Below are 27,661 nucleotides of genomic sequence, written 5' to 3'. Positions count from 1 at the left end.
TGTGGGAACTCCCTTTCTATAAATGACTATCCCAGGCTTCTCCTTAAGGGAAAAGACAATTTTCCTATCATTCAGGTTCCCTGTGCAGGCTAATTATCTAATTCTATCAGTAGGAATTATCCAAATATTCTAGAGAGCATATGAGGAACCTTACGCTATGAAGGGACCATCTCAAGACCATTCTCATGGGAAAAGGTGACCTTTATTACTTTTATGAAAAATGGCAGACACCAAGGAATGATCTAGCATTCCTTAAAAAAGCTTAAAGTAGGGGCAGCCTCTGCAGAGCTATCCCAGGGATGGTCATATGCTGCCTACTTTAACTCTGGACCATTTAAGTGCTCCCTGGAGCCTATCAGGGGCCACACCCCTTAGGAGCCAAAAATGAATACTAGTCCAGTGGGTTTAAATGCAGTCCAAAGACCCTGCTGCCTCTGAAATTAGTAACTCAAAGTGCTATATACTTCGCTGCTGCTGAAATAATGAGCCTCTGCTATGAGCTCACTTTTGATAAGATGTATGCAGCTCCACTGTCTGATAAAAACTCCCAACAAATCTGGTTAAAAAGAACAGACTCTCCCCATAAGGGGAGTATAATTAGTGTCATAGTGATATTATTTGTGACATGTAACTTATACTACCTAGTTTACTTGGGAACCATTTCAGTTCTGATCCTTTGCAGGGGTGATCACAGACGGGGTAAGTATGTCATTTACCCCTGTTGTTTTGAAGAGGATGTACTACAGAACGAACTGCAGGCTTTAAAGGTATTGGCCCCTGGAAACAACATTTCTATGAGCCTCCCTGATAGGAATCCAGGAAGTCATCTTTCCCTCCCCTATTTATCTAAATCACTGAGTTACCTTAATCACTGAGAGGATCCCCTCTACTGCTACACGTTCACTCATGTGAAAGAGCTGGTAGACTCTCTAAAACACTTTCCAGAAGACATTCTTCACAGTTCAACCTAGTGAGGGGTTACAAAAAGGAAAAAGATTGCTTTCGTCATCTATCACCCCCCCACACGCAGCCTGGTCAGCCTCCACTGTACTGAAAGGTAGTGGCAAGTACAGTGGGAGGGAGAATGGTGGAGGCAGTCTGGGTGGCTCAGAAAGTTAAGCATCCGAATCTTGATTTCGGCTCAGGTCATGATCTCACGGTCATGGGATCAAGCCCCGCATCAAGCTCCATTCTTGGCGTGGAGTCTGCTTGAGCTTCTCTCTCCTTCTCCCTCTGCCCCTCCCCCAACTGTGCTCACTCACTCGCTCTCTCCCAAATAAAGAAATAAAATATTTTTCATAATTTTTATTTATTTGACAGAGAGAGAGACAGCCAGCGAGAGAGGGAACACAGGCAGGGGGAGCGGGAGAGGAAGAAGCAGGCTCCCAGCAGAGGAGCCTGATGTGGGGCTCGATCCCATAACGCCGGGATCACGCCCTGAGCGGAAGGCAGACACTTAACCGCCGTGCCACCCAGGCGCCCCTAACCCACCCATTTTTAACATAATTTTCATACTGTAATGGATAAACTTGAGATGTAACATTTATGAAACTTTATGCTTTTACTGGTTCTTTATTCCTTTGTCTACTCTCACAAGAATGAAAGTTCCATGATGGCAGAACTCTGTTAACATCTAGAATAATCTCTGGCAACTAGTGAGCACTTAATAGCTGTCTGTTTAGAAGGGAGGAAGTGCTGCATCGCAACCATCTCTTCTCTGCCCCCAACTGGGGACCCCACCCAAACCACTGGCAACTTACCAAGGCTTCCCAACTGCCTCATGAGGACATCCACGGCAATGGGGATTCACTCAGGCTGCTGATGAACTCACTGGGCAGGAAGCCTCAATATAAGTGACAAGTAGGTCTTAGTGTTGCTCTTGACAAGGCTTCTGGCTGCCCAGGAATCTGCATTTTTAACAGGCCTCCCAGATGATTTTCTGCATAAAAAAATGTAATTACACCATGAACATTTCCTTCATTGGGCAAGAACAATCTCGGAGGCTATTATAAAGATCCTTCAGTGTGGAATAAAAAACACTTCTGTCTCACACGGCCTCCTTGGACTCAAATGGAACCGAGAGGAAGCACTAGGTAGAAGACACAGTATTGGCTTAAACTCAAAGCCACTTCCGACACTAACTAGCTATAACCTTAGGCAAGATAAGCAATTCCCCCATCTGCAAAAATGGGAGAAGGAAAAAAATCAAAGGTTAGGCTCTACACTACTTCCTAGTGTAGTCTGAACATTTTGAGACCTTTTTTATTCATACCATGATGGGGAAAATACCAAGTAATTGCCTCATACTTACGAAGACCACCTTCCCTGCCCCTTCCCACTAACCGGGCTAGTCCGCCAAAGCCACTAGCCACTTACCGAGACTTCACAATGATTTGATAACCATGTGCAGGATGCTGATCTAAGCCTCTCCCAATTCTTCGTAACCTCCCTGGGCCAGGCGGGGCTCAATGACCTCTTCACCAGTGGCATGGCTTCTGAGCACATCTGGTGTCACCTGTAGGATAGAAAGAAGGAAGAAGAAACAAATGTTAAGACAGAATAGCCAAGGTTTGAGACACAGCTTTGATTTACTTTTACCTCCTTAGTTAAGTCATCCAGCCCACACCATGGACCTCATATTTTGCTCTCTTCTTTATCTGGCAGACTGCTGAAATGTCTACAATTATTATTTAGTAAGAATTCTTATACTCATTTTAAATGAATAACCTGAGTACAGAGACACCAAGTAACTGGCTATATCAAAGTGTTAGAACTCAGGTATTAACTCATGCGGATCTTCCTAGCTTCCTGCAAGTCCTTCCCCTCTTTAGATTTCAATATCCCTACCTTCGAGTGGGGGTAAACTTGATTTCTTAGGGGCCCTTCTCTGTCTGGCAGTTATGACCCTTCAATCTGTAATCCTGGCTAAAAGAGCTCCCTAAAAGTGGATGAAACCTCCATCTATCTGGTCTGTGGATGGCTTCTGGTTCACACTAATGAGGAAAGGTAACAAAACCCTGGGATCTGGGCCAAGGCCTGTCATTCACAATCTCAACTCCCACCAGGACTCACTTTACCTGTGTGTGAAAAGGAATTAAACATATCTATTGCCTTATCTGCTGCCCAGGTTACCAAAATGATCGAAGGGAGCTACACAGGCCAATGGCTACTCCCCTATCTCCCAAGACTCAACCACTAGGAGGAATGGGACTCTGAGACCTAAGACCCACACGGGATAAGCCAAAGATCCCCAAGGGTTCTTTCTTTCTAAGAAAGCAGACTAATGTCTTTAAGCTTCGCAGTCCCTAGCTGCTTAGCATGAAAAGCAACCCAGAAATCTGGCAATTCAGCAATGGCCCAAAGCCCAGGCTATTAAAATCATTAGATGCTGGCAGCACCAGCGAATGCAACTAGGCTTCCTGTTACCCGGTGAGAGGCAGACAACCCTTGCACCCCAGGAAAATGCAAGGAGCAGTTTCTCAGGACTTATTTTTAACCACCGCATTCCCCATCAGCAAAAATGTCCGAGAATCTACTAGTAATCATGAGAGCCAGGCAGAAAGCTCTCCCGCCACAAGTGGGGAAGATTTCATGCTGCCAAGCACTGGGGAAGGGGAGCAGGAGCCTTGATGAGTTTGAGCCATCTCTTAATTGGATAAAGTAAAGAAGCTGTTATTAGAGCAAGATCTGCACACCTACAAGCAGCAGCTGCCACTGGCAATTACGTAGCTTATTACAGCCCAGAGGGCAAGAATGGGGAATAAAATTTGTACAGGGCATAATTGGGAAATAAATGGCAAATGTAAATGTAGACACCTTACTGTGAAATACCTGCACTAAGGAGCCAAGAATAGAGTAGTTGGTAGGTAGTGCCTCTCTCTGAACACGGAGATCTTATTTCTCCCACTCCCTTCTCCCACTGCGCCTCGCTCTTTTCTAAACTAAACTACTCCAGTTCCCAACCGCCTTGCCGCCCAATTTATTCCACTTTTGTTTAGGTCAACAAATTTCAAAATGGAAATACTTTCCATGTTTGTCTAACTTTGAAAGTCATAAATGCACACTATGAAAAAAATTCCAGAAATATATTAAGGATGGAAAGTAAAAATCACAGAGTCCCAAAAGTTTAACACTCGGGGTATGTTCTTCCAATTACTTTCATGTACACAAACATTAATTTTTATTTCGCAAAAACTGGATGAAAACCATACTACTGCTCTCTAGCTTTTTTCCAATTAATATACTTGATACATCTTTCCAAGTAAAATATTCGTCTACAAGACTGTTTTTATTTTTAATGCCATGTTGCAATATTACATGAATACATCAAAATTTATCTACCCAATTATTCATGAATAGCTAAGGTTTTTTCCCCATTTTTTATTGCTATGAACATTGTAAACATCCCCATAACTACATCTTTTAGAATATCCTTAGACTTTTTTTTAGGATTTCTTTAGAATATTTTGGGGTATATCCCTAGAAATGCAACTGTGTGGTCAAAAGACATACAATATTTATTCTGCCATGATATATATTGCCAAACTGCCCCTACAAAGGATTACACTGAAACTGGATAACCCCACCAACACCAGCATAATATTTTTTAGTATTTGCCCATGTGATAGGTATTAAATGCAATAATACATTTTTTATGAATTCAAACGTTTATTACTAAGAGAATTACAAAGATGAGTAAGATCCAGTCTCTGCCCTTGAGTTTAAATGAAGGGAGACAGACACAAACGGGTAACGTTTACCATCATCATGTTCATGACGAAGAGAAATTAAGATTTCAGTTCGTGGTGCTTCCTAAATTGCCTCTGCGGCTATTGCTAATAGAAAAGGTCCGAAAGAATATTGTTTGACAGTACTTCAAATTAAAAATCCATCTGCTAAAATTCCAAGGAGTTGTGCTAATCCTAAATCACCTAGGTGGCATTTTGATGTGACTTTGTTGTTTTTCCTTCATCAAGTCTAAGTTAAGAACCATGCAGAAGCTGCTCAGGAAACGACCTGTCCCCCTCCCCCCAGGCAGTGAAGTAAATGAAGTATAGGGCAATGTTTTATTGAAAGATTCACTGACAATGGACCTGGATTTCCAGCTTTCCTTCTCCTACCATTTGCAGTAAGCTGCAAGCATTTTCTCTCAGATTTCAAATGTCTTCTCTCCCTGGAATCTCACTGCCAGGAAGATCTGCTTATACATAGTTAGGCTGCAGCAGTATTTGTTCCAACTTGGGAAATACAGATAAGAATAAAAAGAAACTATTTTTCAAGTACCACGTGGGGCAGATACAGATGAGCTCAAAATGGATAACACCATAAGCATTTTAAAAACCTATGCGACAAAGATGGATAAATATGCAATAAAGCAAATATAGCAAAATGTTAATTGCAACATCCAGTTGGTAGGCAGATGGGTTTTCAATGTGCAATTCTTCAACTTTTCTATATGTATATTTAACACTTTTCATAATAAAATGCTGGGAAAAATCGAACAAGCAACTTGAAAAACAACGCCGTAAGGGCCTTTCCCACCATTTTACTCCTATGTTCCTTCCTTTCGTTTGTTTGTTTTTGGATCTAGCTTTCTTGAATTGGACTTGGGAGCTCTCAACTTTTTAACGACATGAAATCATGAAATGAATCACAACAGACCCCCAGGCAGGTTACCAAGACAATGTGTGGAAGGTTAGGGAGGGTAAAGGGGAAGGCCCTAAGCTCCTGGAAGTCCAGGTTCCCTAACTGTATGAAGTCTAAGTAAGTGAATATTTCAGAAAACCCTTTTCCTTGTGTAGCATTCAGACCCTGTCGACATTTGCCTTGATCTACCTTTCTGCCTTAGCTCACATTAATTTGTTACTTTCCATATTCTCATTGCAAAAGGCTGTGCAGGAAGGAGGGGGTCAAGGGATAAGGCACCAAGGTATGACATGGCCACATTCTTCAGGTTAGGATATAACAAAAGGAATTTCTAGAGATGAAGGTCCAAGCTTGATGCCGAAGTACATGGTATAACTGACTAACTGTCGGACCCTGGTGGAGGCCTTATAATCTATCTAGTTTGAAGTGTGTTCTAGCTGGCCCACCTGTAAAACAGGAAAAAAGACCTGTTATAAGCAATAATGAATGAGGTAAATAAATGAGTTTGAGATGCTAAAAACATCTTTGGTGACTGGCAAGGAACATGAAACCATCAATGCCGAGTAATGATCCAAAGCAGGGTAGGCAATCTTTTTCTGTAAAGGACAGGTTTTATGGGCCACCAGGTCTCTGATGTAGTTACTCAACTCTGCCGCTGCAGGCCAGAAAGGCCACAGACAAAATATCAACAAATAACACATGTTCCAACAGAACTTTATTTGCAAAACCAGGCAGTCCACAGGCTGCATTGGCCTACCCCTGATCTAGAACGTGCAGCCCTCTCTAGGAACACCATCTGAAGGCTGACCTGAGGAGGAGTGAAAAGGGGATGAGTCTACAGATAAACCACTTAGCACACACTGGGCAGGGAGGATGAGGCTCCTGATCTGGCAGCTATCACCCAGGTCCCACCAAGGAAGAGAGCGTCAGCAGCAGCAACATAGCAACATCTGTAAATAGCAAGGACTGAAATCCAAACACAAAAATAGCATTATCTCAGAAAAACTCTTTAGATACATAACTAGAAAGAAATAGCACGTTTCTGACCACATGCATTTTGAATAAACAGTTGACAGTCCAGAGCCTGTGGAGATCACCTTAGCAGGCACACGATAAATGTTTGTTGATGACTCATTCATTTATTCATCCAATAAACATTTACTGAGGCCTACTAATGTGCCAGGCTGGGCTCTGGAGAAGAAGACACTGTCCCTGCCCTCAAGGAGCTTACAGTCTAACTGAGAACATAGGAAGGGAGACAGGCATATACACAGACAATTACAATACAACCTGGTAAGTGCTGTAACACTTATCAGGTTGTATTATAATGGCCGATGTAAAATTTCTTTCCGGGGGGGGGGGGGGCGCTGCTCCAGGCTGCTGCTGGCTGTAACATCAAGAGAGGGGAGGAACAAATTGTAGAAATCAAAGGTTAAAGGCTTTTAGGCTTTTTCAAATACCCACGCTCTCCCTAACTCCTGATCAGAGATGGGGTGGGGAACTAGACACCGGCCATGATGTAACATGGGACTCCCACGCTTAAGATAGGAAGAGACATCCAGTAAAGGATCTTCTCAACCACCTCCTCTACAGTACAAGTTCTGTTGTTTTGTTTTGCTCATTATACATCTGTCAACCTCCCCCACACACATAATAAGCCTCTGTTTAACACCTGCAACTAACAAAATGCTGAAAAATGGGGGCTTACGACCACCTGGATTTACCCAGTGTAACTGGATAGCAAAAAGCAGTAAGTAACAAATCACTTGGCACCTCTAAATCCTATAATTCCCACCCTTCACTGAAAAAGTAAAAATTTATTGTTTGTTAAATTGTTATTAAATGTTATTAAATATATTATTAAATATTAATTATAGAATGTTATTAAATATATGAGATAGTATGGAGCCCATGTACTGGGAATGATAATTTAGAAAGGTTTACTTAATAAATATAATCAAACAGATTCTCTGAACTACAAATAACAGACCCAGTTTCAGGAAACCTTCTAAGACACCTCACCCCAAAACCTTTAAGAATATCTATCCTAAATTACCTACATAATAGTAAATAACAAAATAAATAAGAAAAATGAAACAAGGAGGAAATATACTCTTCCCAACCACTTGTCAACACTGAGTGATAGTAAGAGACTCCTTGAGGAGAGATTACTAGTGTTAACTAGTCATTTGGTTCAGATGGTTTTATACAAACACAGGATGGAATTTTTCTGTGTCCCATACTGTTCTTAATAAGGCCTAGGGTTTTAATGGCTCTTCTGTCTCTGCACCAGCAAACTGAGCTGATGACATCAATAGATTGTTGCCCTTTACACTGAGATCCCTGTCTTGGGACCCAATGTCTCTGAAGCCACTTTTATATGTACTATTTCCCCTTAAATTCATCATATTGCTCTTGCCTACACTGTTCCATTCTGCCACTGTCAGCCCACACTCGCAATGCCTTCTCAGGTGATGCAGTTTGTTCCTCCTAGCATTTTACACTTTCAAAAAGCTTGGTGTTATCTATAAATGTGGACATTACACTATGTCCATATCCTCCTCCAGATCACTCCTAAGTATTCAAAATAAGATCAGTCCCTGAACGGATGGGGAAGAGGGTTCTGCTGTTTTGTGTCTTGTCTAAGTTGGTTTCCTATTAGGGACAAAATGTTGCCATGTCTTCTTTCCACAACCATAGCCAGGATGTACCAATGCTATGCAGCACATAATAAAAAATTATTATAAAAAAGTGCTCTTTTTAAATAAAAAGACATGGCTATTTATTTAAAGGACAGACAAATGTTATCTCAAAATGGCTACCAAGAATCTGACATGTATCCCACGAAGCAGTTGTCTTTGGAATCACAAACATTTCTTAAGACTCAATGGCAACATATACCAGGAGTATATGTGCAACAAATCGCATTTGTCATTTGCAATAAATGACAAGGGATAATAGATCCTTATACAGAACACGTAATATACAGCTCTTACAAATACATAACATTCAGACTCAAATCAAATAGTTCACAAAGCAAAGAGCTAATAATTAACATTTGAGAATCCAGCCTCACCAGGAATCAGAAAAACGGACCGTAAAACAAAAATGCCATTCTCTTACATATAAGGTAGCAAAAAAATTTTTTTCTAAATGCCTAAGTAACTGGGTACAAAAACATGACAATTTTTTCGAATGTTACTATAGCAAGACTTATAACGTTCAAACTTTTTGATGAACAATTCTAATTCTGGAACTCTATTCTATAAAGAAATAACTCAAAATAGATAAACAATAACTAAATGAAAATGAAAAGACATTCATTACATCATTTAAAATACTGAAAATTTAAAAATATTTCCATACAACAAGATATCATGAAACCATCAGACGACAATTGCAAAGCATGTTTAACGCGGAAAAATGCATGTTATAATGTTAAACACAAAACACAATGTAAAATAGTACAAATATATGATCAACTGTAGAAAAATGCAGGGTATGAAAAGACGTGAGCACATTTATAAACACTGGGTTATCTCTGGGTGGTGAAATTACAGATCCTTTTTCCCCAAACTTGATGGTTATCCTCAGACAACGCTACAATGCATATTTACCGAACTTCTAGATTGAGGGAACTATTCAAACTTAAACAATGGAAGAAAAATCAGAAAACCGAAGATTGAGATTTGACCACTTGCTTTCGAATCTCTACTAACCCCAAATTTAAAAACAAAAGTTAAAAGGCAAACAATAACCTGGAGTATGTAACACTGCAGAAATCCGAGTAATAGCCTTTACTTGAAGAACACTTTCAAATAGGTAATAACAATAACACTAAACTAAAACTCCAACAGATAACGGTGACTAACATAATATAATAAAAAAAACATTAAAAAAAAACTCCAACAGATAAATCAGTATAAGACCTGAACTAACATTAAATGAAAAAAAAATTAAACTGTTAAGAAATATACAGAGGAAAAAGGAGTTCAAACTCACTAATAACCAAAGAAATGCAAAATTAAAATAATACTGGTTTTTATCCAAAACATATATTTTTAAAAACACCACCCAATGTTTGTGTGAGTAAAAATTGGCACCTTTTCAGAATGAAATCTGTCAATACACACTAAGTGTTAAAAACGTTGACATAGTAATTCCACTTCAGTGAATCCATCCTAACCAGTAATAAAAGAAATGCATGTATTTTCAGTGTTTTATTATAAGAAAAAAAACAATAATCTTTCTTTTACTGTTGGACATTTGTATTAACACACCAAAATACTAATAATGGGTAAGAAAAAAATCTCTACTGCAGCAAAAGACCGCTGTCTCAAAGCATTTGACCAGATCTCAAACCAGGCAAAACAAGAAGGGTGTGTCCAGCCTGCCGCAGTCGGCCATTTTAAACCCTCTGCAGAACAAAAAGCATAGAAGACAAGGGTAGATAAGGATGGCCACCCCCGTAGCCTCCAAATCAACAATTCTTTACTTTTTGTCTTCTACACATGTTACCCTGCACAATACATTGAGTAAAAAGCAGCCCAAAGCAAACAGGTCTCCTTTCTTAAACAGCACAGGTCAATTACAAACAAAATCTGAAATCAGGAAAGAAAGGTCCTTTACATTTTGAACCCTCATTTCAGGGGAATAAAGCACAATGTTTAATTAAGAGCACAGCATTATGGAATTATACAACATGGATAAAAATCCAGTTTCGGCCATTCAAATAGATGTAAAGCCTTGGACAAATTACTTAATCTTGTGTCCCCCACATTTCTCATTTGTAAAATATGAATAATGGCACTGCTATTTCATAGGATTGTCCAGAGTACTAAATGAGTTAAGGCATGTGTAAAAGCACGTAGACCAGTACTTGGCATACAGTTTTAAGTGCTACAGACGTCTAAATATAATTATTACTGAAGAGAAATGGGCTCAGAGAAGAAAAACGACCAGTATGAGGTCACAGCTAGGTTTATTGGGCAAGAACGGTCTCTTCTATTTTGAATCCTGTGCCCTTTGTGCTGCATATTTAACTGCTAAACTATTAGTTTTAGCGATTTACAGTAGATCCTCACTGACAGCCTTCTGAGATCCACGACAGTACAGCTACCTAAAAAAAATCTTCCCCCTAGGCTACAATTTTACAGAAAAAATAATTTAGAGTAAAGGATACGAACCCAGGTTACCTTCCTACCATCACCACCATCTGCCCAAATCCTACTTGGAAACAGCCAAATCCTCACACCAATATTCTGCAGAGGGGAAAACCAAGGGCTTCTGACCAACATAACAGTAGATTCTCACAATATTGCAATCACTGTGTTCTGCTACTCTGATGGGATGAGAGAATGTGTCCAGAGCCAAGTACAGCGGCCCGAAGTCTGACACAGAGCACTCCAAATGTGTATTGCCGGAATGTGGCCTGGCTCCAGGGCTCCCATTTTACGCATTTCCTACACACAGCCAGCGGCCGAAACCTTTTAGACAGTCATCATCGCCTCCGCATTTTCAAACCCACATGTATCAATGGGCCAGTGAAAGGCTAAGATTCTGGGTTAATTTCTGGTGGATTTGGCCACAGCCTAGGACATCTCCCACTCGGCAGATCTCTTCACGCAACCAGAAAGGTATTTTCTACTTCTCTGCAGGGCCCCCTAGCCCAAGACTGCCAAGCAAAGACAACTTACCTCCCCCCTCGCCATTTTGCAATCTTAATTACACCTACGGCGCGCGCCTCCCCTCCCCGTCATTCCATCTGAAATACGCCTGCGCTCCTTTCTCCTCCCAAAGCCAACCGTCACAATGTCGTCCCAAATACGCATGCGCGCCTTCACTTTCCCTCCCAACTGTGGCTGCCAACTGTGTACTAGAAACTTTGCTTTCTTAAATACGCATTCGACACCCTGCCCCGCCCCTGCAACGTCCCAAGCTTGCGCGTGCTTACCTCCCACTCTCCCCAACTGGGGCCCCTTCCTCCTCACATCGGGCCTTCTCAAATGTACGTGCGCGAATCCGCGCCTCCCCCCAACCTCTCAAACACACATGCGCGCCAAGCTCGTCCTCGCCTAGTCCCTGCCCTCCCTTGGTTTCTTATATATAACATGCCTGATGCCATCTCGACGTGTTCCTCGCCATAGCTGTGCCCCACTACTCAAGGAGAGACGCTACCAGCATTTCCTAATGGGGGTACGTGTGATAAACTAGGGAAGTGGAAATATTGCAGGTGACTGCAGGGGGCAAATCTAGATGGAATCCGCCCCGGCCCCCAGGGAGGAGCTAGAGTACCCTCAGGCTCCGTGATGAGACCCACCGCCCAGAACAAAGGCAAAGAAAGCTCTCATAATTGGATGAGCCTAGTGCTAAGGCCCATCCTCTAAATACACCTTCTGCTACATAAGAGGAACCCCCAATTTTTAAACAGAACGTTATGGAAAATACCGACGCTCATGTGCCTCAACCCTGATTAGAGGAAAGGAGTCTGTATCCTTTCACAATGGAAGTAAACGCTTAACATCCTTTTGTAGGTTTGAGACCCATGCTGTCCCCCACTCTTTCCTCTCGTGAACTGGGAGAACACACAGATCAAGGATCTCCCCGTCCCGAGTTCCCTCCGCCGCCCTCCATGTTCTTCTCCTACCTCCTGGCTGAATCGAGTGTCGGAGCATGAATTCTTAGCGCTGGCCGCCGCAAGACAGGGTAGAGGGAGCGGCGGCACAGAGCTCGCGGATCTAGTGTGGCTGCACAGGCCAAGGTATAGAACTGGACAGGCGAAAGAGAAGCAGCGGCGCCTCCAGCCGCAGCGCTGCTGCCAGTTAAAGGACTGCCTCTCCCGGATCGCCGCAGTCTGCTCCTGGCGCATGCGCTGAGTACGCCCTCTTCTCTCCACCCCCACCCATTACCGCCTTTCAGAGGTTAAGCCTCTGGCCTTCTTCACTTTTTCCCCAGGGCCCAGGTCTCTAGCCCATCCTGCTTCTTCCAGCTTTCCTCCCCTTGGTCTCACCGGCCTACATCACCATCCCTTCTTCAGCCCATCCTTCCTTCGTCACTCCCTCTCCTATTCTTAGCTCACCATTTCATTGCCAAGTCTCTCTGTTGGCTGCCTTTATTTGCTTTTTGTGTTCTTTTTGTTGTCGTTGTAAGTTTTATTGAGATATGATTTTGTGTTATACAATGCACCCACTTAAGGCGTACAATACATTGGATTTTAGTATATTCACAGAGCTGTACAGCCATCACCACGATCTGAGAATTTTTCATTACTCCAAAAAGAAACCTCATGCCATTAGTGTATCTTTGTGTTCTTTACATTTTTGTTTAAACATGTAATGTTTTAACATCGACATTTTTATTTTTACAGCTGTAACAATGTGTCATCTTAACTAATTTTCCATATTTCTAATTATCATCTTTATCTTTTTAAATGAATGGATGGCATTATTTTTTTAAGTATTGTAAAATTGAGGTCTGACCTCAATAATAATTCTTGCAGATGGAGTTACTTGCTCTTTCCACTTTCTCTTCCTTTTGACAAAACTTCCCTAATCTACAATGGTCCCATCTGAAGAGAAATTCAAAAAGGAGGTACAAGTAGTAAATTGTGAATCCTATAAAATGCTTAGAGTCCTGGGCCTAGCTATTTGTCTGAACTTCCCAGTTCATATGCAGTTCCTCAGAAGTGGTAAAGGAGAAATTTGGAGACCTCTAGTGTATCCACCCATTTTAGGCTAACATTCTGAGGCTCTGTTTCCCTCACCCTGTACTCTTAGAGGATGTGATGGTTAATTTTATGTGCCAACTTGGCTGGGCCATGGTGCCCAGATATGTGGTCGAATATTATTCTGGATGTTTCTGTGAGGGTGTTTTTGGGTGAGATTAATATTTAAATCTGTGGACTTTGAGTAAAGCAGGTTACCTTCCATAATGTGGGTGGCCTCATCCATCAGTTGAAGGCCTGGATAGAAGAAAAGACTAACCTTCCCCAAGCAAGAGAGAATTCTGCTAGCGGATAGCCTTTAGACTTGAACCGCAACATCAACTCTTCCCAGATTTTGGACTTCCCAGATAGATATAAATATATCATCATAATTATAGATATATAATTATAGCTGTGTTGGAGATATATATGTATCATATTGGTATGGTCCTATATATCCATATATAGATAGATATAGATATCATTTTGGTTCTGCTTCTCTGAAGAATCCTGACTAACACAGAGGATTTCTTGAAACTGCGAATACCCTGAACTGAGGTTGGGATGCAGGGAAAAGAGGCAATCAAGAATATTCTATTAATCCCTTGAATACAGCTTTGCATTGTCAAATTGTACATCAACAAAATCTGACACAGAACTGGACTTAACTTTGCAAAATCTATCATTACAAGGATATAAAACAACTGAGGAAATAAGCACCCTTGTCTTCTCAGAGTCCAATAATTTTTCCATGATAGTACTAGTCTACTTTGGCACAAGAACTTGTCTGTTCTTTGTGACTTTTGAGGAATGAGACAATAGGAAAGCAGAGACTGGCAAAATGGTACAGTATCAAACTCATGTTAATAAAGGCCTTAATTGTATTGCTTAAGTTTAATTAGTCTGAATATGTGAACAAGATGGCTAAGAGACAAGTAATGGGATTGATTTGTTTATTGACTCCCTGATACATTACTTGAAGAAAAACCTCTTGCAACAAAATTCGGCCAGTGGACAAAAAATATATACATTAGGGCCTAGAATGCATCCAGTCTTGTGTATGGGCAATAAAGATATCCGGTTATGGAGCAAAGATGTGTCATTTAAGAGGATGTGTATGTTTTTAAGGAGGTCATAATTATGATTTGGGAGATGTTTGTATCAATCAGGATTCATTGTAAAGAGCAGAAAACCCATCTGTATTTTATATGTAAGAAGGAATTTAATATAAAAAATTACATGTCTACAAACTATTTGGAAGGAAAAGAAGAACAGGTTCTAGGTAGAGTCTCAAGGAATAACTCCCAGAAGAATATAGAACTGACTAACCAGAGTTCTGTTACCACCACTGCTGCCACCTCAGTCCTGCAAGCACATTCCCCAGCCCCCACCCCAGGCTCCTGCCTCCCCTGCAGCCACCACCCTTCAAAAAACCACCTAACAGAGAACATGGCTGAGACTTAAGATTCCCAAGGGAAAAAACAGGTCAGGTGACTGCTTTGCCCCTGAGCCTGCCCCCTCCCTACAAAATATGCATTTCTGGCAGCTGAACATGGAGGAGTAATATGAGGCCTTGTGGTAGGGAGCTGTCCTCTGGCTGGGGGCTTGAGGGTCCATTTGGAATAGGGTTTGGGCTTCTGGGGAGGGTAGTTCTTAGATGGGTGGGATGGAGATAAAGGATCAGGTTTGAAATCCCCTCCCAATCCAAAATATCCCCATCTGGCTTGAGACACCCTGGAGTGAGTCTATGCATAGGCATCATTAAAGGTAGGGGTCCTGGTCTGGTGGGGTTCTCTAGGTGGGGGCTCCAAGCTGGTGTAAGCCAACTTCAATGTATCTGTGTGTTTGAATCTGAGCCTGGACTTAGGGGTCTTGGATGGGTCAGGGGCTCAGATCAGAGATTCTCGGCCTAGAGGCCCTTAAGACAGGGTTTAGGAAATCCAGAATATGGGCTTGAGGGTTGAAGTACTCCCAGGGGTAGGATTACAGTGTTGCCACTGAGTCTGTGGGCTCCAGTCTGAGATCATGAGTGTGAACCCTGGGGCCCAGGATAATGGGATCCCCGTTAGAATTGGGAGCATAGATCATGGTTCTGGTGGCCCCACCTAGGGCAGAATTTAGAGTACCTCTCAAAACAAACAAAAACAAAAATAAAAAACTAACCAGAATTGCTAGTACCTATGAGGCTACAACTGCATCCATGAACTCAAGAGTACACCAAAGCCAAAGTGAAAAACGACAGCTGCTGCTGTCACCACCATAACTGATTACTGGCAAACAATGTTGATGAATGAACATCAAAATGTTATTTGTGTGGCAAGTCTGCACAATTTGCTTGTCAGAAACAAGCAAAATGTAACTGGAAGATGTCACATTTGCCTTCCAAATCTTGAGGAGTTGATTCTGATTGATAAACCCTATTTTACCTCCAGAACTATGGCCATAAGTGCGTATAGAAAGTGGGCTCTTCGGCTTTCTAACTTCTCAAACAAGAAGGATAATTAAATGAAGATTGAATAAGCCAGTCCAGAGTACCCAGCTCAGTGGTACATACAGTAAAGGGAGTATTCAACTGGGAGTTGGGAAACCTGGGATGTAGTCCTAGCTCTGTCACTGTCTTAATTTGATCTTGGGAAGATTACTTCCTCTCTTGGGCCTAACAAAGTTTATCTAGTAGTTTTTGAAGAGAAAGATTTTAAGCAAGAGATTGACGTGGTCCACTTTGCATTTTAGAAAAATAACTTGGTCAAGAGATGATGTAAAGGTGCTTTAGAGTAGTTGTGGGTTGGAAAGAAATGTGACACCTTGGAGAAATATTTAAAAGGTCAAAGTATTTTATAATGATAAGAAGGATGATTCATCAAGAAATTATAACAACTAAAAACATATATGCACTTAACAAAAGATCCCCAAAATGCATGGGAAAAAAACAGACGAAATTAAATAGATAAAGGAATAATCCAACAATAATAGTAGGAGACTTAATATTCTATTCTCAATAATGGATACTACAGTAGACAGAAAATCAACAATGATATAGAAAACTGGAACAATACTAGCAACCAAATTGATTTAATCAACATGGAGAGAATGCCCCAACCAATAGTAGCAGAATAGACATTCTTCTCAAGCACTCATGAAACATTTTTTTTCCAAGACAGACCATATGCTAGGCCATAAAACAAGCTTCAATAAATGTAAAATGATTGAAATTATACAAAGTATGTTCTCCAATCATAATGGAATGAAATTATAAATCAATAAGAGGAGGAAATGTGGGGAATTCACAAAAATGTGGAAATTAAATATTGCACTCCTGAATAACCAGTGGCTCAAAGAAATAATCACAAGAAAAATTAATGAACACTTTGAGATAAATGAAAAGAAAACACACCATACCAAAATTTATGGGATGCAGCTCAGAGAGAGTAGCAGTGGAGTGTGGGAGTAGTGCGCAGAGGGAAATACATAACTGGCAATACCCATATAAAAACAAGAGAGATCTCAAATCAAAAACACAATCCTCACCTTAAGACACTGAAAAGAAGAGCAAAATAAGCTTAAAGCAAGCAGAAGGAAGGAATAAAGATTAGAGTGAAAATAAGTGAAATAAAGAGGTAAAAAAAAAACACTAGAAAAAATTGACAAAGCCAACAGTGGCTTTTTCAAAGATCAGGAAAATTGAAAAAAACCTTTGGCTGGACTGGCCAAGAAAAAGAGAGAAAAGACTCAAATTTCTAAAATCAGGAGTGAAAGAAAATGCATCACTACTGACCTTCCAGAAATAAAAGGAGAATAAGGGATACTATCAACTACTGTATGCCAATAAATTATGTAACCTAGATGAATTAGACAAATTCCCAGAAAGACAAACTGCCAAAGCTGCCTCAAAAAGAAATAGAAAATCTGAATAGAGCTACAAGTAAAGGAACTAAACTAGTAAGTTACAAACTTCCCACAAGAAAAGCCCAGGCTGAGATGGCTTTAATAGTGCAAGTTTCCAAACATTTAAAGGAGAAATAGTATCAATTCTTTACAAACTATTCCAAAGAGAAGAAGAGGTGGGAAGACCTCAAAAATAATTCTTTGAGATCAGTATTACCTTGAAATGACAACCAGAGAGATCATCATCATCATCATCATCAAAATGCTATAGATCAACATTCTTTATCAATAAAGATGCAAATACATTCAACAAAATCCTAACATACCAAATCCAGCAGCATAAAAAAGGATTATACACCTCGGTCAAGTAGTACTTATCTGAGGAATGTAGGATTAGATGAACATATAAAAATCAATGTAATACACCATATTAATAGAATAAAGGACAAAACCACATAATCAACTCAATAGCCAGAGGAGAATTTGACAAGATCCAATGAAATTTTATGATAAAAAATGTTTAATAAACTAGGAATAGGAGGGAACTTCCTCAATCTGATAATAGACATCTACCAAAAGCCCACAGCTAACGTCATACTTAATGGTGAGACTGAATGTGTTCCCCTTAAGGTCAGGAACAAGACAATGACATTCATTTTCACAACTTCTATTGAACTAGTGGTTCTAGCAAATGCAATATGTCGAGGCAAACCCAAGAGATGCAGAAAAAAATATTTGACAAAATTCAACACCCCTTCATGACAAGGACATTCAACAAAGTAGAACATCGTCACCTGATAAAGAATATGTATAAAAATCCCATAGCTAACATGATATTTAATGGTCTTAAAGACAAAACTTTCCCCCTAAGATCAGGAACAAGACAAGAATGTTCACTTTCACTACTTCTATTCAACATTGTATATTGAAAGTTCTATTCAGGGCAATTAGGCAAGAAAATGAAATAAAAGTCAGAATTCAAACTGTCTCCATCGTTTGACATAATCTTGTCTATAGAATCTTACAGAATTCACTAAAAAACTATTGGGACTATAAATCAGTTCAATTCAGCAAGGTTGCAGGATAAAAGATCGATATACAAGACTAGTATTTTTACATATTAGCAATGAACAACACAAAAATGAAATTAGGAAAATAATTCCACTTACAATAGCATCAAAAAGAATGAAATACTTAGAAAAAAAGTAACAAAAGACGTATGAGACTTACACACTGAAAACTACGAAACATTGTGGAGTGAAAATAAAAACCTAAATAAATGGAACAACATCCTGTGCTCATGTATTGGATGACTTGTAAGATAATACTCGCCAAATTTATCTATAGGTCCCACGATATATATCAAAATCTTAGTCGCCTTTTTTGCAGAAAATGACAAACTGATACTAAAATTCATATGGAAATGCAAGAAACTCAAAACAGTCACAACATTTTGGAAAAGAAGGGAAAAGTTGGAGGCCTCTTACCAATTGCAAAACAAAATACAAAACTACAGCAACGAAGACTGTATGGTACTGGTGTAAAGGTAACCATATAGACATATGAAATAGAATTGAGGTAAGTATGTGAGAAACCAGGGAAATGAAGAATGACAATAACTAACTCCAGGAGACAAAAAGCTGTGCAGATAGTAAGAATTGATCAGAGTATTCATGGCTCAGCCATAAGTAGCATTTACATAGTTATAATTATGTAAATGTTGGCTATTGACCCAACCAATATTAGCAGAAAGGTGAAGCCATGGCAGGGGGGCTGGCTGGGGTGGAGAATTTGAAATGTTTAAGTGTATGAGGTGGACCAAAAGATGGTATAGGTAAGAAAGGGCTACATGTTCATTCTCTGAAATGGAAAATCATAGATCAATTAAAACATCTAAAAAACATCAAGAATTCATAAGCATCTGCTTGACTTATTTCGCTTAGCATTAATTAAGGAGGACACATATTGCATGGTGCACTGGGTGTTATACACAAGTAACTTGGAACTTTTCATCAAAAACTGGGGATGCACTGTATGGTGACTAACATAATGTAATAAAAATATTATTATTAAAAATAATTACACTTAATGACAAAAAAAGAATTCATAAGCATCATTTATAGTTATGTCTCCTTTTTTAAAAGATTTTATTTATTTGACAGAGAGAGACACAGCCAGTGAGAGAGGGAACACAAGCAGGGGGAGTGGGAGAGGGAGAAGCAGGCTCCCAGTGGAGCAGGGAGCCCGATGTGGGGCTCGATCCCAGTGTCCTGGGATCAGGCCCTGAGCCGAAGGCAGACGCTTAATGACTGAGCCACCCAGGCGCCCCTATAGTTAGGACTCCTTAAATCAGTGTGTTTTAAGCTGTGAATTACAATCATTTAATGTATTTGAGAGATCAATTTAATAGGTCACCACCAGCATTTATTACAACATGAATAGAAAATGCCATAGCCAAATTATGGAAAGAGCCCAAGTGTCCATCAACTGATGAATGGATAAAGAAGATGTGCAAACATTCCAATATATAAATATTCCACATCCAGAAGATGAAATGAAAAAGACTCTTAACTATGCAGAACAAGCTGAGGGTTACTGGAGAGGAGGTAGGCTGACGGACAGATTAAATAGGTGATGGGTATGAAGGAGGGCACTTGTGGTGATGAGGACTGGGTGTTGTTGCATGTAAGTGACGAGGCACTAAATTCTATACCTGAAACTAATACTACACTGTATGTTAACTAACCGGAAGTTAATAAAAACTTGAAAAGGAAAAAAAAATAAAACTAGGGTGTTCGTCTGAAGGGGGAACAAAAAGAGTTGCAGGGGCTCACAAATTCATCACCTATCTTCAAAATTTCATGTTGTCTTCCCATATATTAAACCAAATTAGATTTTCAGGATCTCAAGTCTCAAGAAAAACAAGAAAGAATATATTTCCTTATAGAAATAATTTGCCCTCCTGGGGCGCCTGGATGGCTCAGCCGGTTAAGTGTCAGCCTTCAGCTCAGGTCATGATCCCAGGGTCCTGGGATCCAGCTCTGCTTTGGGCTCCCTGCTCAGTGGGGAACCTGCTTCTCCCTTGACTCCCTACTCCTGCTAGCTCTCACTGTCTCTCTTTCTCAAATAAATAAATAAAAGCTAAAAAAAAAAAAGGAAATCATTTGCCCTCCTAATTCAAAATTTATGCCATAGTATCTAGTGTACTGTACATATCAAATGAATATTAATTTCCTCTTTACCTTGTCTTACCCAACCAGTCCTAGGCTAGAAAATACAGCTGGTGGTATAATGAACCTAAGGTATATAGATACAGACATATAAATTTCATAGTTACTTCATCATTTTAAGTTCCCTTTTGCCATATGCACCTTTTACACATTCCAGTGTGTAGCTTACATTATTATATGATCCTAATTTTTAGGTGGGCTCTATTTTAAATTTATTGGAAGTTTCTAAATTTAAAAAAAGTAATGGATAGAGAGCTTGTTAGATTTTCTAGTTGTATGGTAGGTTGTGTTTTATAAGAAATTTGTCCATTTTATTAGGTTATCAAATTTATTGGCATAATTATTCCTTTAATACCTAAAATAAAAGAAAACATCAAAGTGCATTGCACACGTTAAAGGTATTTTTTTCTTGAATTTGTTTGAGTTATAACACACACATATATATCCTCTATTGTGATGTAAAATGCGTATCTTACTTCATGTCTCAATTAAAGTTGTTTGAAAATCAATACTTTAAACTATGGGCATGTATTACTTAATAAAGATATAAACCTAAAGGGAAATATACATGTGATAATTAATAAGGTTAATTTAATAAACATATATCAAATTTTGAACCACAGAGAGGTTTTTTGCCTTTTGAAACCATTTATGCAGCATCATTTAATTGTTTAGGAATAAAACTCATTTCATTACTATATATATAGCAACTCATGCTCTTTGGCTCTAATCCTTTATTAATTTTTGAAAATATTTATCTTTGTCATTGCATTTATGGGACCAGTTGCACATTCCAATGAAGTCATACTGAAAATAAAGACCAATGGCTACATATATTATATTCTTATGTCTGTGTTTTACCAAATATGTTTGTATTGCCTGCCTGAAAAAAATTCATATGCAAAACATATAGTTAACTAGTGACTTAAAGAAAAACATTTATTGTGAGTTTTTAAAATTATCAATAACCTAGGGGCGCCTGGGTGGCACAGCGGTTAAGCATCTGCCTTCGGCTCAGGGTGTGATCCCGGCGTTCTGGGATCGAGCCCCACATCAGGCTCCTCCGCTATGAGCCTGCTTCTTCCTCTCCCACTCCCCCTGCTTGTGTTCCCTCTCTCGCTGGCTGTCTCTATCTCTGTCAAATAAATAAATAAAATCTTTAAAAAAAATAAAATTATCAATAACCTAAACTTATTTCAAAAGTTGTAAAGTACAGAAAAGGAAAATAAGGAGAAAAAAATTGTGTTCAATCACAGAAACCCAAAATAGCTATGGTTGATATTTCAGTGTCTAGTAGTCCATATTTATTTGTATATCTATATAAATGAACATGTCCATAAATCTTTATGCAGTTTATATAAGATATAAACAATTTGGAAAACAACAGAGAGGAAATGTGTCCAATATTTAAATTACGGTTTTATAATTTATTTTTCAAGTGATAATGTGTTCTTTATACTGACTGCTTCAATCCTGTTATGTTTTATAACTTAAATGGTGGTGATTATCTTGAAAACTAGAATTCCTTCAATAAAATATGCAAGATTATAAGTCTCACTGTGGCATTTTATTTATTTTTTTAAAGATTTTATTTATTTATTTGACAGAGAGAGAGCACCAGGCAGGGGGAGAAGCAGAGGGAGAAGCAGATTCCCCACCAAGCAGGGAGCTGGACTGGGGCCTCGATCCAGAAACCCTGTGATCATGACCTGAGCCAAAGGCAGACACTTAACAGTCTGAGCCACCCAGGCGCCCCTCACTGTGGCATTTTAAAGATTTTTTTCTACCCTATGTATCTTATATCTTTGTGAACATTTGTATTTTATTTTTTAAAACAAAAAGGTGGTTGGTCTAATTTGTTATAATTTGTTTCTTTCATTTACTGGATTAGATACATCTCATACATATATTTCCTATGTCCATAAAAATGTCATCTACTAGATCACAAAGATCTAATTCTTAATTATAAGAAATCTTGTAGGGTGTATTTTCTGAACGGGGAAGGATTCCAACAAACGTAAAGATCCAAGTGTTTATTTAAAAAAAAGAACAACAACAGAAAACACCAACACTCAGCCATGCTTTTGACTTCAAGGATGGAAGGAAAGTGGGGCGGGGGGGGGCGGGGAGAAGGGCCGCTGGAATGCCTGTGACACATAATTGGGGCCGTGCGCAAACCTTGTGTGACGTTACCGAGGCCCCTAGAGAAAAACGGCCACTTGTCTCTAAGCCGCCGTAAGGGGAGGTGCGTCGGAGCCTCCGGGGCAGTGGTGGGCCGGCTCACCCTAAGATCTCACCGCCGCCATGAGCAGTAACGAATGTTTCAAGTGTGGACGGTCTGGCCACTGGGCCTGGGGATGCCCTAGAGCAGGAGGGAGTCGAGGGCGCGGAGCTAGAGGCCGCGGCAGAGATTCTCCGTGCAGTTCCACCAACCTACCTGACATCTGTTACCGCTGTGGTGAGTCTGGCCATCATGCTAAGAACTGTGACTTTCCTGAGGCCGTCTGCTACAACTGTGGGAAAAGTGGCCACATCGCTAAAGACTGTATGGAGCCGAAGAGAGAGAGAGAGCAGTGCTGTTACACTTGTGGAAGACCAGGCCACTTGGCTCGTGATTGTGATCGTCGGGAAGAGCCGAAGTGCTACTCTTGCGGTGAATACGGCCACATTCAGAAAGACTGCACCCAGGTCAGGTGCTACCGGTGTGGCGAGACCGGCCACGTGGCCATCAACTGCAGCAAAACGAGTGAAGTCAACTGCTACCGCTGTGGCGAGTCCGGACATCTGGCCCGGGAATGCCCCATGGAGGCTACCGCTTAGTTTTTCCCCTTTGTGTCCCCCCCACTCCCCGCCTTTTGCTGATTGATAATTGTATTATTTTCTCTGAAATCTCTTCACTGACCAGAAGTTGATAGATGGAGGCTACTCCCAGGCCAGTGAGCTTCGATTACCATGTTGAAGAACGAAAGGGCTGGGAAAAAAATCTCAAAAGAAGTTGTTCACTTTTAGATGTCTTATACTGTAATTAATGTGTTTCTGTGTCACTGGTGAAACATTACTGGACAATCATTCTAGACATTAGACAATTTTTGGTTCTCTGTACTTTGATTTAACATCCAACTAACTGTTACTGTATGCCAGCCACCGCTGCAGGAATTGGGGATATATCAGTGAACAAATCACATCAGGTTTGAGAACACAGGCCTAGAATCTATTAACGAATAACACAGAATGTCAGTGAAGATAAATTGCTATAGAGAAAAAGAACACCAGGTAAAAGGATAGAATATACTGGGAAGGAGACACGCGGTTCTTAGATACACAAGGTGCCCTGAGGAATTTCCTCAGAGATTCGTTGATAAATAAAGTTGATTCTAAAAATGTCTATGACTTTGTCAAAGTAATTTCAACTTTATTATATATTGACTGTTTTGAATTATCTGATCTCATTAGTTTTTAAATAATGTTGAAAGACATCTCTATCTGACCCTACCTAGAGTGTACAGTTTAATGAAAATAAACCAGAAAATGTGTACAATGTATGTAAGTAGCTTTGAGAGAGAGGGCAATGAGAAACGAACAAAAAAACCTTCACAGCAAATGGTTGACATAAACATATGGCAAAGTTTGGACTTACATATTTTTTAAAATCTAAGAAAAGTATAAACATTAACATTAAACATTGATTGGGACTTTGACAATTTAAAAAATACCCATTTTCATAGATAGGAAAATTATATTTATATTTAGGATTTTCTGAAAAAATGTGTTGTCACAGATATAAAAATGTTCAGTTTCAAATGCTGGAATCTATTTTTAAAAATCAAATCTGAAAAACAACTGAAGTCTATAAAGTAGAATATAAATTCTAAGTCTATAAAGTAGGATTTAAATTCCAAATAAAACCTGGGATGGGGGAGGTAACCATAATTGAAGTTGTAATGAAAAAATGGTTTGGAAAATAATAACTACATGTCAAACCTAGGATGTGATAGAATTTATATTAGAAAAGATAGTGTAGAGGGTACAATTTTTGGTCTATAAACACATGAGGTCAAAGAAATGTAACTGATTTTATAACTGAAGCCACATTCTTTTATGAACCTCCATAAAACTTCATGTGTAATTCTTTATTCCCATCTAAAAGATCCCTTCAATGCAGCTGAGTTTCAACTTCTGTGACCCTCTTGGGTTCCTAGAAATTGATTCTGCCATTGTGTGCTGTTGCAACAAGATAACCTCAGGTACACTCCCAGCCCCTAAGTGAGGCAATCTCAGTTCAATCTGCCAAGACACAATATTAAACCCCTACATCACTCTGAGCCAAACAAATTCTCGAGTCTCATCACAGTGCTGAGCTCTAGGAAAAGAGGAACACAGATCTCTGCATTTGAATCCCCCCAAACAATCTGGAGTTTCATTTCCCATGTCCTTAGGAGTTTGGCCCAGAGTTGGAGGGGGAAAATACACTATGTCCCTTTATAAAGAACACACTCAGCATTTAAGTCCCCTCTACATTCCTTCTAGGCAGTTTTTTCTAGTTCAAGAAGAAAGGAAGCCTTATTTTGACTCATTAGTATCCCTGTATCAGAAGTTACAAAATGGTGGCCCTTTTACTGAATCAGGTCCATACTATATTTAGTCTGACCTCCACATTGTTTAACAATATTCATGAAATAGATGCCAACATTTAAAAATTGCACCATTTTTCATAGACATTCTTATTTTTGGTCTCTCTGGAACATAAAACAAAGATCAGAAAGCAGTAGTCACCCATTTCTGCGTGGAAGCTTTCAGATGAAGGTGAGTAGCATTTTCTCCCTATTGACAAGTCACATGTTCCTCCTCTGACTTCAGCACCCACTATTCCCCATAATCTTACAAAAACCCCAACAGGCACTCCTTTCTCATTAACTTTACCTGCCAGGCCCCTCTAGTCGCTTGAGTCTAAACCTTTGATGTATGCTTGGGGATAGGGGTAAACAACTATACGACATTCCTCAGAGAAGCTTAATTGAAGCTGTTTATATTCTCCTCAGTATTTGTAGATACAAACAGGGAAGCACGTTATATCAATAGAGGATAAAAAGGCATTTTATCAAATTCAAGTTTCTAATTTAAAAACAAAATAACAAAACATCTCTTCAAAATAACTTAAAATAGGGTTAATGGAGAAGAAGATTGAATAAATGCACTTTTACCTATTTCCATTCAGTGCAATAAAAACCTTGAACATTATAAAACAAACATAAAAAGACTCTGAAAGGTAGAGAGAAAAAGATGGGTAAGGGCCTTTGGATCAAAGAACTACACTGCAGTGAGTTTCCTGGGTTTTCTTTTTGCCTCCTATATCCTGGACTTGAAGCTGAAGAAATTTTAACAGGCACAGAAATAAAAGCTTTCACTAGCTAAATGGCCATGAAAGAAGCAGCCTAGAAACTTAGAAAACTTTTGGACAATAACTGCTTTACTTCAGCCAAATATCACAAGTAAAACTATGGCCCCACCCCCACCAGCAAAAGCCTAATGGGGAGACTAGACTTACACCCTGATAAAGCTGCAACAAAGTACTCCAACACCTCAGTTGGAGAACTGTCCAGAGAAAGCCCAGCAGTAACAAAGTGGCTTTTTGAAAAGATTTTAAAAATTGATAAACCTCCAGCAAAACTAACCAAGAAAAAAAAAAAAGAGGGGAGAGAAATCACCAACTTCGGGAATGAAATAAGGGATATCACTACCAAGCCTGCAGACATCAAAGAAATAATAAAGATTACGATAAACAACTCTACACACATAAACTGGACAACTTAGATGAAATGGACCAATTCTTTGAAAAACACAAGCTATCACAGCTCACCCAATATTAAATGGATAATGTGACTAGCTCTGCAGCCATTAAGGAAATTGAACTAGTAATTAAATATCCCCCCTCAAAAAATCTCCAGGCCCATATGATTTCACTGTAAAATTCTATCAAACTTTTAAGAAAGAATTCATACCAATTCACACCAATAAAAAGCCTCAAGAAAAGCCTACTTTCACTAGCCAAAGGTGCAGAAGGGAGGCAGCCTAGAAAGATAGAAAATAGAAGAGGAAGGAACATTTCTCAATACATTTTATAAAACTAGAGTTACCTTAATAGAAAAGTTAGACAATGATAGTACAAAAAAGAAAACTACAGATCAATATCCCTTATGAATATAAATGCAAAAATCCTTGACAAAATATTAGCAAATAAAATTCAGCAATATATTAAAAGAATTACATATCATAACCAAATGAAATTTTTTCCCAAGGCTGCAAGGCTGGTTCGGTATTCAAAAATCAATAAATGCAAGCCAATGTATTAATAAGCTAAAGAAGAAAAACCACAGAATCATGTAAATTGATGCAGGAAAGGCCTTTGATAAAATCCAACATTCATTCATGATATAAACTCTCAGAAAAACAGGAATAGAGGGGAACTTCCTCAACATGATAAAGTACATCTACAAAAAACTACAGTTAACATATTTAATAGTGAGAGACAGAATGCTTTTCTTTGGAGATCAGGAAACTGGCAAGGATATCGACTCTCACCACTTTTATTCAACATAGTGAGGGAAGTCCCAGTTAGTGCAATAAGGTAATAATGGGAAACGGAAGGCATACGAATTGGAGAGGAAGAACTAAAATTCTTCCTATTGGCAGATGACATGACTGTCTATATAGAAAATCCCAAGTAATCACCAAAAAACCCCTCCTAGAACTAATAATTTCAACAAGGTTGCAGGACAGAAGAAAAACATAAAAATCGATTGTATTTTCATATACTAGCAATGAATACTGAAACTAAAAATGCAATGCAAATTATACTCAAAAAGAGAAATACCTAAGTGTCAATTTAATAAAATATGTACAATAATTGTATGCTGAAAGGTACAAAATGCTGATGAAATAAAACAAAGATCTGAATAAATGGAGAGACAAGTTAATGCAAATCTTATAAAAATCTCAGCAAAACTTTTTGTATATATACTATTCACGTCCAGGCAAAGGCAAAGGAAATAGAACAGCTAAAGCAATTTTGAAAAACAAGAATAAAGTGGGAGGAATCGTTCTATCCAATTTCAAGAGTTACTTAATTGCCATAGTAATCAAGACAGAATGGTATAGGTGGAGATATAGATCTACATGTGTAGATAAATGTAACAGAATA

General features: G+C 39.3%; 1 protein-coding gene and 1 pseudogene across 13 annotated transcripts in view; one reads left to right on the top strand and one right to left on the bottom strand.

Annotated features, from left to right (window-relative positions):
• The window catches only part of LOC123797288 (uncharacterized), a 63,215-nt gene extending 50,686 nt beyond the window's left edge, over positions 1-12,529 (bottom strand). For 5 of the 13 annotated variants that reach the window (XR_015723294.1, XR_015723299.1, XR_015723298.1 and 2 more), the window contains exons 1-4: positions 12,293-12,511; positions 2,377-2,515; positions 1,761-1,939; positions 864-967 (exon numbers count right to left, since the gene is read on the bottom strand). Coding sequence is in view for 3 of the 13 variants with exons in the window: in XM_087859644.1 (XP_087715770.1) it covers positions 2,420-2,515; positions 12,293-12,514 (318 nt within the window). In the remaining 10 variants the exon portion in view is untranslated. Of the gene's footprint in view, positions 1-863; positions 968-1,760; positions 1,940-2,376; positions 2,516-11,342; positions 11,535-11,599; positions 12,264-12,292 lie in introns of those variants that run through there. The other 8 variants (XR_006780912.2, XR_015723300.1, XR_015723302.1 and 5 more) reach the window with 4 other exon arrangements.
• Positions 12,530-22,638: 10,109 nt separating this feature from the next.
• On the top strand, positions 22,639-23,283 carry ZCCHC13 (zinc finger CCHC-type containing 13; annotated as a pseudogene).
• Positions 23,284-27,661: the final 4,378 nt, after the last annotated feature.

Source organism: Ursus americanus, chromosome X (assembly GCF_024610735.1).
Source record: "Ursus americanus isolate L20-20 chromosome X, mUrsAme1.1.p, whole genome shotgun sequence".
NCBI lineage: Eukaryota > Metazoa > Chordata > Mammalia > Carnivora > Ursidae > Ursus > Ursus americanus.
The sequence above is the reverse complement of the archived record's forward strand: the minus strand, read 5'-3'. Positions and strand labels throughout refer to the sequence as shown.